We start from the raw sequence: 12,319 nt of genomic DNA, 5'->3' as shown, positions 1-12,319 counted from the left end.
TGCAAGTACTATTTTCATAAGCTAGTAAATCTGATGCTCCACTGAAATCCTCCACACGCCATGTCTGAATCTGCAACACAAGTCTTCACCATCAAAGCCTGCCATCCTTTAATTTATCTGTCCTACATTCTCCAACCAGCATCACCAACACAGATACTCCTCATGTAACAGAAACCACCACAACAGGAATCAGCTAAAAGATATGGGATAATTGGACAGCTGGTAATTGGAGCGTTTTAGTCTCTTGGTTGCCAGAGACAGTAATCACTGGGAACAGAAAAAGTGGGGGATTAAAAACACGCTGGTGTGATGTAAAATATGCAAGAAGTACAGCCTTTAAAATTGACAATCCCTCCCCAAAAAAAATCACATCAAAGAACCAGCTGGTCCCTGCACTAGAGTTTCCCTGTCAAACTGATTAAAATATCAGAGACAACAGGGATCAACATTATTTTTCACACCTCTGAATGAAGTATGTTGTTCCAATGTTGGCCCATAATTGATGTTGAATCAGTTACGAGTATTTACACGCTTTGCTCGCCAAATTCCCAGCCGCTGTTTGGTTTGTTGGTTATGGGCTACTGCAGAAACATGGAAGGATCCTTCAATGGCTGGATTTCAATGATGCTACATCATCCAATCCTGCCAAAGGACTGCTCCAATTTGATCCTTTGAATTCAAGCTCTGTGTCTTTTGTAAAGTGAGACTTTTAAGGATGCGTGCACGCTCATAAAACACCCACGTTTCTATGCGTGTGATGCATTTTCTGTCCCCTAATTTGTAAACAGGGGAAATATGCTCGTAAAAACTTTAATTTCACTGCAGCAGTCAAAATCTGTTCACATTTAGATCGGAAGTTTGAAATCCTGACTTAGAATTAACGACTTCCGACTTGCATTATTACTCACAGTTGTGGTGACTTGTTCGACTCATCAGGCTGGCATGATGGCTTGTACAGTTAATCTAAAATAAATCAATCAAATGGAAGCATGAAAAAAGGCCTTTATAGTAATTAACACCTAAACATATCAAATAGCAAAAACTAAAAGAAACTAAGCAAACTTTTGAGAACTGTCCCACATCCAACTCTAATTAATTGGCTCCAGCTCTGTCGGAATGCTTATCCTCTTAATTCCTTCTTGTCTGGCGTACAGAGTTCACCACTAGGTGGCAATATTGTTGTGGCTATTTACACAAAACAAAAACTCACTTTATTCCCTCTGTAGGAGTATGAAGTCACATGAAATGAGAATACACTTTGTCGTAGAGCAGACTGCTGCATTTCAGAGGCAAATAGCCTGCAGTACTTTTTTTACTCCACTCCACCTATTTAACAACTGTAAATAATTAACCAACGAAAAACGAATTAAGTACATTACTAAATCACCCAACGGCAGAATTAAAAAGGAAGACACTACAGGTGAATAGGGTGAACCATATATCACCATGAAACTTCCCCAGTTGATTACTTACATTAAGACTATCTATAAATGTGTTTAAATAGGGCATTTTATTTTAAGGATTTCCACACATTAACAGAACAGAAATGTGGACATTGGATAAAACCTGTTTTTTAATTTTGCTGATGTATTAGAGTCGAAGGTTTTTACAGTCATTTTTGAATCTCTTTTTATCACATAAATCACAAAAAAAGCATGTTTTTTGTCATAACAAGTTTAATTTTCCCAGTTGGTTACTTACATTAAAAGATGTATTACGCATTATTATTGTCCGATTTTGAAATGCAAACGAGGCATTATATTATCTAATGCCAACTTTTGGTAAAATCTACAGATGCGTCATAAAATAAACACCTAAAGATGGATTATGGATGATTTTTTTCCCACTAGTATGAAAAAAAAGTATGTTATGGAGGCAAAAACATCTCAAAACAACAGCCTTTAGCGTCACATTTTGACGTCAAAAATGTCAATCGACAGTTCGTAGATACTATAGTTACTGACCATTAGCAGCTAGCTTAACGTTAGCCGTAGCAGCTAGCTTAACGTTAGCCGTAGCAGGCATTTCAATACAACTGCGAAGGGAAACAAGCCAGGGAACACATAAATGATGATTCAACCAACAGAGCAATCTTACTTTACTAATTTTACTTACTTACCTGGAGTTGCATTTGTGCGGTTTTAGCTAACCGCCGTGCGCCAAGCTAACCCTCGCGAGACTAGTCTCGCCGGAAATCCACCGTCCGTCAAACCGTCGGTAAGAAAGTCGACGAGACGACGCAAAAAGAAAAAAATGTCGAAGTAACGATTAATAAACGCAATGTTATCCATGCTGCCTGGACGTGCTAGTCGGCAGACCCGAGTGTTGGCGGGACGGGAAAAAAATGGCGGACCTCGCAAGGGACAGAAAAAAAGAAATGCGTACCACCCATCTATGTTCTCCGCCATGTTGGAAGGTTCCGGTGACCCCAATCCGTGAACCCGGCAATCTAAATACGGTAATCAGTTGTTTTTTTATAGTTTTTTTTTTTAACAGGTTACATCAGTATGAAATGATTCATAAGTGGAAAAACAAGTGGAAAAATATTCATATATAGTTGAGTTACAAAGTGTTAGAAGTGCTTACAGTATGAGGTCATACAAAAAAGAAAAAAAATGACGACACAGAATAATAATGAAATTAGATTAACAAAACGACAAGACCAGATAAGGCAGACAGGAAATTAAATAAACATGATACATGTCGTGGAAAGGGGGAGAGCATAGCTCTGTTATGTCTTAGCTGCCGTTCACATCAGTGGGAAATTATTTCATAACATCACACAAACGCTCTGCTTTGGCTCCTTTTGGTATTTTTAAGGGATTTTACATTTTAAATAATCTCCCAGTTTCCCCATTTGTAATTGTACGATTTGAGGGGGGGGGCGTTCAAGTGCAACTTCCGAGTAGGCAAAACGCATTTACCGTAATTCCGATACCACATGAAGGCAGCATCATTTCAAATCATGTTAGTCACACTTTTAATGCTTCAGTGTTCACAAATCGATAGTGAAGACGTTATTGCCACCTTTAGGCTCTCTGAAGACTTCTTCCACTACTCCCTGTTTCTCCATTCCCAGTTCACATCACAATAACTGTTATGCTCCTAAATCAAAAACAGGCCACCACTTAACATACTTCATGTGAATAAGGAACCACCGTGTATTTAAACACTGAATTTGGAGTCGCTCGTTGTTGAACGTACTGCGTGTTACAGTGAAACTGAGCGCTTGTTTGGGATAAAAACCTGCTGAGGGATAGAAATTCAGAAGCAATGAGCACATATGGCAGGCACGACCTCTGCTGCAGTTGAAGATAACACAAGGTTGGAAGTGCCAAAGTGTCTTTATTTGAGAGCTGAACCAACTGTCAGCTCAGTTTTTCCATTCTGACAGGTTTTTTTTTTTTTCAGTTTAGCAGATTTTTCTACTTTTCAAGCTTTGACTTTGAGAGTCTGTCACTTTACTTTGTGCATGTTACGCATTTTTACACTTTTACGTGCTTCATAGTACCGTTTCAGTAGTATTTAGACATATATTAAAGTTTAGCAACATTTATTATACATTGTATACTCCTATCCACAAAGAGCAACTACATTTGTAAAACCATCCATTGTCCACTGCTTATCCTGTATTCAGGGTCGCGGGCGAAGGCAGGGTTCACCCTGGACAGGTCGCCAATCTATATTTGTAAAACAATTTTTTTAATTAAATCATTTGTAAATAAGAAATTGATAACAAAAACAAATGTATTTCTAGAAGCACCACCACCCGTCTGCTGTTCTCCTGCCTCTGACCTGGAAATCGACCTCAGCGTGCAATGAAGGACGTCTCAGTCCCTAAAATGCATCTCAACGAGAGAGGAGGAGGCTGGACGAGGTATTCAGACCAACTTGCTGTGAGCACAAAGTGACAGAATTCCTTCAGCTGGCCTGAACAAATTGAACAAGAGAGAGTCAAAGGTCAGAGAAATCAGATTCGCTGCAGCTCCCGACTGTGAATTAAGATTTACGAGCTGTCTGACTTCCTGAACGGAGTTGTTACAAATCTCTCCCGGCTGTGTTTCTTAGAATCAGCATGACGAATGTGTGAAGGGATTTTGATCACCGGCAGAGGCAGAAGCTGACTTTGAAAAGCCGCCGCGGTCTTCTGTGAGCCAGAGGTGTTGGCGACCTTCCTCCAGACAAGGACAAACACAATCACTGATAGCAGAAAAGCCTTTAAATCCCACGGGATTGATCAAGGAGCGCAGTGAGATGTAAAATACACTTATCCAGATGAGAAGCTGAGGTGATGATGCCGGGTGGCTCAGGGAGGGAGGACTTTGAGGATAAGCTGGCCTGTGAACAGTTCAGGGCATCAGATTATCATATAAAACTATTTGAAGGGATAAAACCAACATTAAGGAAATGAAAAATGCTGCCGTGTCAAATTATCTCTAAAACAAATTTACTCGATTCTGTCTTGTTCTGAAAAGTTGACTGGATTTTTTGAAAGACGACGCCCAGAGGTGGAAGTGGAGCTCATCCACAGGCAGCACATCCTCTCCACTTAAATCAACATCGATTAAAGCTCCGGTATTATGCTCCTCCTTTTGGACAAGTTCACGTCTCAGGAGGACCCCGCAACATGTTTTTGAAGTTTGCTGCTCAAAAAAGAAGCCTAAAAAAATCCCTCTTTTTCAGCCCTGCTCCAAACAGGAGCTGTCTGACCATGCTCCTCCCTGGATGAGGATGTAGCCGGTTCATGGTGGTGTGTGTGTGTTTCCCTACATGAGGTCATGACCTTTCTGAGGGTTTAGTAGACACATATTACTGTTAGAAAACCTTGGTAAAGTGAATATTGCCATGGTTATAAGATTTGACTCCCGTGCAGGTTAACTTTACTCTTGAAACTTCTCGACAGAACCTCGCCGTCTTCAGCATCACAGCGTATATATGCCTAACGGAGGGCTCCGTGTGTCTGCTTCATTTTTCATGCCTCCTTTCTTTCCTGCTCTACCTCTCTGAACATGATGGATGCTTTCGAAATCTACGGGGACAGCAGGTCATTAGGCCGGAGGCAAGGGGGAAACACGCTGCATGCCTGCGTCGAGAGGGGCAGCAAAGCAGGTTGCAGCAGGAAAAAACAAGCCAGGCAGGAGAGTGAGTTTGAGCGCTGACATCACAGAGTCACATTGTAATGGAGCGGATAATAGCCTGCAGGTCAGACTGGGGGCCTGGGGAGCAGCCGGCACCTGCCGCCATTCATTCAAGGTGACAATAAGCCGATGTCGAGTCCTAGATGTGGCTGGTTGGTGTGTGTGTGTGTGTGTGTGTGTGTGTGTGTGTGTGTGTGTGTGTGTGTGTGTGAGAGGTTTTATAACAATCTGTGTTGCATAAACACACATGGATCAGGTCACATTTAATTTAAAATACACAAAGGATAAATAAAAAAAGGGAGTGACATAATATGAAAGCGCCTGCTGCATGCAACATAAGCAGCCTGCATCTAAACCGAACCAACAAATCACCTCTGCTTGCAAGCATTCACTTCAGAACAACAACACCTCCACTTCATTCAGTGCACGAGGCCGGCAGCCTTTTGTTCCGCGGCACCCTTGGGTACCGTGCATGCATTTTATTTCAGCCCCCCCTTCCAGACGCTGTGTTTCACCTTGCTTGTGGAAAAAGGCAAAGATGGAGCATTCTGGTTTTAAAAAAGCGGCCTCCAGCTGGCTACAAACACCAGAGATAGAGGTCGATGCTCTCCATCGCTGCGTCTGCTGAGCAGTCTACCCTTCAAACGTTCAGACAGCCAACAGAACCCCCAGAGACCATCAGTTCCTGTTCTGTATCCAGCTCTGACTGCTTCTGCTGCCCTTCCCACAAACACACACACACACACACACACACACACACACACATCAAGCATTTAATTCCTACCAATGTGTGCTCTGCTGCTTCAGCAAGGTGGCAGCTGCCTTTGCACCTGAGCGTCAAGAGGCGAAAAACATCTGAGGGGGAAAAAGAAAAGAAGCAAGACACAACATTCACCATCAAAACAACTTCCAAGTGTTTTCAGGAATTAATTGAATTGAAGGCAGCTGGATGTCGGTGACGGCTGAATCATTTCTCATCCATGCTGGTCTCTTTCAAAAACTCTGAACTCTCGTCAGGTAAATACACAGAGCAGACAAATTAACTCAGACAGCAGTTCATAATGCTAAATGTTTATTTTGATCCTCAGAGGTGTTGACTTTCCTGTTTTTAACAAATCTTTGGCATCATTTTTGACACGTTTCCCTTTGCCACAATATCATTTAGCTGTGGCTGCAACAGACAAGCCAGAAATTCAGATGCAGAAAAAGAATGGTCAAAATTTCAGGGGGAAAAGAGCAGAGGCCGAGATATTCTGCAGTATGGGTCTGAATCCTTAATTCCCAACAATGCAATTGATACACACCCGCATCTTCCTCACTCAAAACTTCTGTCTGTAATGCTGGTTTTCCGTTACCGAGATAACCCCCTGCTGATGTCACCAGGGTCATGATCCAAGACATGACGAAGCTCCTCCAGAGCATCATCTAACATACGAATGTTTTCAGACTGAGTTCTCATGACTAATAAACTGAACTTCATGTATAAAAATCACAGTTCCCCTCCTGACTTCCTCGATAACGACGGCTCTACACGTTAGTTTGAGGAACGCCTCCCAAAAACAGCTCATGCACATGCAGGAACAAGATTGATACAAGAGGAAGCAACTAATGCTCATCTCAAGCCTCAGATCTGTTCCATCTGCAGAGTGGGAGAGCAGCGGCTGATTGCCGGACGAGGACCGGCTCAAGACGTTTTCAAGAGGTCCGTAGAGCCTTTTCACGGTAGCCGGCCACCCACTGCAAACAGCTCACACTCGAGCGTGAAGAGGCACGACCAGGCAAACAATGTGACGCTCCACGTCATCTCCTGATGCCAGCGGCTCACCCCTTCACCTGCAGCACAGAGTCCGAGGGAGGGGGAGATCCGTGATCACTCGTTTGCTGCTCAGATGAACTCCGGTCAAAAGGACTGAAAGTCAAAAGCAGCACGGCTCCTCCCACTGTCAAAGCAGGAGATGGTTTAAAGGTGTGTTCATCACACCCATGTGATATTTGGATTAATAAAAGTTTAAGATTTAGTTAAAAACCATTACCAATATATTCAAATTAAAAGCTGCTCTCTGGAGATAAATTACAGTCAAGTTAAACAAGCTGATGTTTTGTTGGGACAAGTGTGACAATACAGTCGAAGCCCATTGAAGGATTTTATACATGTGAAAATCTCTTGATTAAGCCAAGCGTGGGTCACATTTTTAATCTGCAGACTATCCTCAGCACACCAGAGGCCAGCTGCTGCGACGCCACCTCCGCCTCGTTAAGGCTTCTTTGGCCAAATCACCGAGGTCCAGAAACAGACACTGCTCTTCAGAGCAGCAGTGAAGGTTTGTATGAAAAGCAGCTTTGGGAGCCTAAATTCAGAAACATTTGTGTTAATTAGTCAGAGTCTGCATCTTTGCTTTAAAAAGGGCAACATGTGCTTTGCAGGTTCCCTTTATTTTTTTTTTTTTTTTAAAAGATACTTTGGCTGTGATGACACAGGAAGCACTCGCTGGTTAAAGTGAAAACTGAAGCTTAAAAAGGCAACAAATGGCACAATGAGAGAAATTTGGTGCAATATTTATTAGATTCCAATTTACACACAATCACAGTGGACAGTTTTCCAGATTAAGAGCAACCCATCAGGAACAAAGTTGAGCAACTTGAAAAACACCACTTACAACAAAGCCTTTAAAAAAAATGAAGTGGGCCAGCTGCATTAAACAGACCTTATAAATACCGATGGTGTAGCACATTTCCTCACTTTGTCAACTCCGTTGAGCAATAGAAAGTCATTGCCATCTAGTGGGAGGCCACAGCAACATCAAGGCAAGGGACAAATGTTATTGAACATAGAAAACCATTGAAATACATTTTGTCAATACGATATTAAACAGCAGGGCACACGACTGCCGATGGAATCGACAGCTCAATATCCTATAAACACAAAGGAAGTCATGTTAAGTCTTTCACGTCTCCATTAATCAGCTTCGTTAAACTCCAGGGACACGAATCTTACCGTGTTCACATCCTCAATGACGACGCTTGACCCCTGAACCTCAATGTCGCTGTCCGTGTTGTTGTGTGAGCGGTACTCTTCACTCTCCGTCTCGACGCTGCTGGGCTGAGAGATGGTCAGCGTTAGGAAACGGACGTCCGCATCCATCACGAAGGGTTTTTGAATTGTAGGTGTATTTGTACAAGTGTGTACATGTTACCACTAGAAACTTAGCGTGGTAATTATAGAACAAATCCTGATATACCGCCATTTCCCTTCACATTATAGACTAGTTCATCCGTGTACAGATAAAGAATAGAGTACAGCACGTGTGGAGCAAACCACATACACCCATCAGGACCAACCTCGTAGTCGGGATCCTCCTCTGGGTCTTCGTCGTCGGCCAGCTCCTGGTTGAGTGCTTCCACCCAGGTCTGAGTCTCTTCTTCCTCCTCATCCTCATCCAACTCATCCTGCTTCCTCTTGCTGCCCTTTCCACAAGGTTTAGTGGGAGACAGCCTGATTTCTGTTGGGGAAGACAGTCAGTTTTGAGAAGTCACGCATTTCAATCATCCAGCCTATTCATTAAAAAATTAAAACAAAAATCACACTACTGCAACCCCAGCTTTAAGCACACATTACTCAACAGGCTACACTAATCAGGCACTAGTTATCCTGATTTTATTCACTACATGGTGTAGAGAATGCAGCTCCTAGAAGGTTTCTGGTACTGGCTATAAACTCAGGACTGAGCAGCATTATAGTGGCTGGTTATGGGACGTCGCCTACACCTGTAAACACTGATCAGCCTCACCTGAACCATGCCAAGAACACCTTTATATTTTATTTATTATCAATGCTTTTACATTCCTCACGTTTAGTCAAAACTACGTTGGAAAATCAAGCCTCTGATGAAACCAAAATAAAGTATTAGCTCAAAAAGGACATCAAATATGCGCCACACCTGGAGAGAGGGAGAGCCCGATGCTGCTGGAGACCGGGTACCCCAGGGCGCCCTGGATCCTGCGGGGCAGGATGGACAGCAGCATGCGGGTCACCCGACGCAGGCGCTTGCGGCCGGCGAGGCTCTGGCGAGCGGGCCCGGTCACCGCGGGGCTGACGGTGACTCTCTCCTGTGGCTGCCGGAAGCCCAGCCACCACCAAAACCCGCGGTACGTGCGCACCTGTGGGCAGCGGCCATGTAAGATCCACCTTTACAGAAGAAATCAGTTTAAAATCGGCGAAACACAGACGGAAGCTGGTCGTACCACGAGGCCGAAGGGCCAGAAGAGGCCGCGCAGCACGGAGCCGAAGAAGCCGTCTGTCGTCGCGACGACGTCCTGCAGAGACAAACCGTTAGTCAGCGTCCAACAGCCGTTACAAGCACCACCTGCTGCTCCGCCATTACCTCGCTACTTCCGGGCTCTTCCGGCTCCACGGCGTCTCTGCGGATTTCACAAGCCATCCTGCTGCGGGTCCGAGCCTCTGAACCTGCCGGCCTGGAGGAAGAGGAAGAGGAGGGTTGGGACCTGGAGGGTAACTGGTGGGCAGCAGCTCCGGAGGCCGAGATGTACCCTGAAGTTGCCGCTGTTCAGCCAATCAAGAGGGACAGACCCACGGAGCGGACCAATGAGCAAGTCCTGCCAATTAACCGGCAAAAGCCCGCGAGATGGTGGTCACGTGACTGACTTAGACAGCAGAGGAGGTCAAATACTACATTCATAAGGTGATGCTAGTGCTGTTTGACTGCATTCAATCTAGATGTTGTAACATAATAATAAATATAAATAAATAATAAGTGATGATTTTAAAATGAGTCAAAACAAACATGTAACAAAGAAGAAACCTTTCATTAGCCGGCGGCTTTTTATGAATCCATTAACTGATGTTTGAACTTAAAGTCCTTGATAAATATCTGATAAATTAAGAATATAGTTAGATGTAAATTGGTATCCATACTCCATATTAGATCCGCTCTTACTCTCTGTACACGGGTCAGCTCATTAGCATAACGTTAGATTTGTTGTTGTCATTGTTTTAGATAGATAGATAGATAGATAGATAGATAGATAGATAGATGGATAGATGGATAGATGGATAGATAGATGGATAGATGGATAGATGGATAGATAGATGGATAGATGGATAGATAGATATAGATAGATAGATAGATAGATAGATAGATAGATAGATAGATAGATAGATAGATAGATAGATAGATAGATAGATAGATAGATAGAGAATACTTTATTCCTAGTTCGAGCCTCTTATTTGACTGTTACTGGCTTTGTTCACGTTGACAGATTCATGACAACAAACATCCACAACCTGGAATGATGAGAAGTTATAATTAGTAACATGCCTGACGTAGAGAGTGGTGGAGAGATGCAGCGTCTCGGTCTGCTCTTTAGCATATGAAGAGGTTTTAAAGAGAGGCCCATCATTATACTTCCACACTTGACAAGCTCCCTATTTGGTAACCGTTTCCTCCTCTGGCTTTCGTCACATTTACGCATCTGTTAATGCGTTGTTTGGTGGAGAACAAGATGTGTGTGTGTGTGTGTGTGGGGGGGGTGTATAAAGGCCGCCGGTCATCCAGCCTCTTGCCAATCTGCAAACCGACCCCGAGTGCAAAGACGAGAGCGAGAGACATCCGAGTGATGGATAAGGACACGGTTACACGGACGTTCAGCATTGGAGCTATTTCCAGTGGAGCCAAAGCTCTGGATGATTTCTCCACATCGCGGAGACACAGCAGCACAGGCATCCGGGCACTCTTGTGGGCTACCAGCAGCGCGAGGTCCCTCGGGTGTTCCCTGGGATCGGACTTCCAGACGAGCCGGGAGAGCATTTATCCAAACATCCTGACACCCGACAGCATCCCACAGTTCACTATACCGAGTCTGTCTGTGCAGAACAGCTTCAGGTCGTTGGACAAAGACACGGGGGAGGAGGAGGACGCCGAGTCAGAGGAAGGCTCTTCTGGGACAGAGTTGGAGTCAACTTCATCTGCCTCCTTGGCCTGTTCCACGCTGCCGTCGTCCACGGCATCCTCAGGCTTCAGTTCGGGTCTGTCGGTCCGCAGGGCGTCACGGAGCGTCTCAGACCCCTTCACCCAGAGGAGAGCTCTCTTACAGAGGGAGGTGTCCTATCCCTGCTCCTTGGCCGAGGCCCAGCACTGCCTGGACCCTGCCAGCAGAGCCGCCCTCTCCCTGCCACACCTCACCAAAGTCACCACCCCGTACGGCTTCGTCACGCTCAGCCAGAGCCCACAGATGGCGAGCGAGGAGGCGCTCCTCTGCCAAGCCGGGCTGCGGCGCTTAAACAAGGACGAGGAGACGGCGTGCTGTCTCAGCAAAGCTCCGGCGGACAACAAAGGCAACTCTTCTCAGCTGCCGGGAGACAAGAAGAGGACGTCTAAAGACTTAACTGACTCACTGCATAAAGACACACCAGTAAAGGAAGAGATAAAAGCTTCTTCTGCACCTCCAATCAAAGCCACATCCTCTTCTAAGCCCAGACAACCAGACGGCAGACGCAAACACCGCTTCTACGAGGTCATCACCAAACACTTCACCTCCCGCCATTAGGGATGAAAGCGCGGGGCTGATTTCATGTCACGTGCTTTTATACAACTTCATTTGTGCATCTGTTCATGTAAATAATGTGCCGATTGCTATCAATTTCCTAAGAAGGTCGTTTTTGTCTCACAAGTAGACAAAAATGTCATCATGATTAAGCTGTGAAAACTCATGAAAAATGAACCCAAATAAACAGACTGCTGCAATATTTTTGCGTATCATGTTTGTGCTTCCGTGGAGATGCATGAGTCCACCATCATTAAGGGCCTCTTAATGATGGTGGACTAATGCATCTTCACAGCCCGCACTCCCACTCGCAGACATAGCGGGCAAATATCATTATGATGCAGAGTGCTGGCTCTAAGTGGAGGGAGGTGAAAACACAAGAATGAGTCCCTGGACATGAGAATAGACGCAGATGATCTAAAATTATAATCACCCAACGTGTTGTTTTGTTTGTGTGCATGACATGGATCATTACACAAGAACACGTCGCAACCAGATAAGGAGTTTCCGCTTTCATGGAACTCACACAATGACCTCTTTCTAATATGATAATAATATATGATATTATATTAAATGCATAACAATACTGGCACAGAACAAGTTTGTAGTAGGGTTAATGA

General features: G+C 44.4%; 1 protein-coding gene across 1 annotated transcript; it reads right to left on the bottom strand.

The window, feature by feature from the left end:
• Nucleotides 1–7,468: 7,468 nt before the first annotated feature.
• org (oogenesis-related gene) lies at nucleotides 7,469–10,890 on the bottom strand. The gene is made up of 7 exons (XM_084011516.1): nucleotides 10,799–10,890; nucleotides 9,521–9,611; nucleotides 9,381–9,452; nucleotides 9,077–9,296; nucleotides 8,478–8,638; nucleotides 8,134–8,238; nucleotides 7,469–8,051 (listed from the first exon to the last, which is right to left on the bottom strand). The coding sequence occupies exons 2-7, from the start codon at nucleotides 9,575–9,577 to the stop codon at nucleotides 8,004–8,006; spliced, it is 663 nt and encodes a 220-aa protein (XP_083867642.1). The 5' UTR covers nucleotides 9,578–9,611; nucleotides 10,799–10,890; the 3' UTR covers nucleotides 7,469–8,003.
• Between the last annotated feature and the right edge of the window lie 1,429 nt (nucleotides 10,891–12,319).

The sequence above is a fragment of the Eutrigla gurnardus genome, assembly GCF_963514095.1.
Source record: "Eutrigla gurnardus genome assembly, chromosome: 6".
NCBI classification, from domain to species: domain Eukaryota; kingdom Metazoa; phylum Chordata; class Actinopteri; order Perciformes; family Triglidae; genus Eutrigla; species Eutrigla gurnardus.
The sequence above is the reverse complement of the archived record's forward strand: the minus strand, read 5'-3'. Positions and strand labels throughout refer to the sequence as shown.

Coding starts and splice junctions, on each gene's coding strand:
- org (XM_084011516.1), bottom strand. CDS start 9,577: ATGGCTTGTGAAATCCGCAGAGACGCCGTGGAGCCGGAAGAGCCCGGA. Junction 9,453..9,520: donor AAGAGCCCGGAAGTAGCGAG/GTAATGGCGGAG, acceptor TTGTCTCTGCAG/GACGTCGTCGCGACGACAGA. Junction 8,052..8,133: donor TCATTGAGGATGTGAACACG/GTAAGATTCGTG, acceptor TTGTGTTTATAG/GATATTGAGCTGTCGATTCC.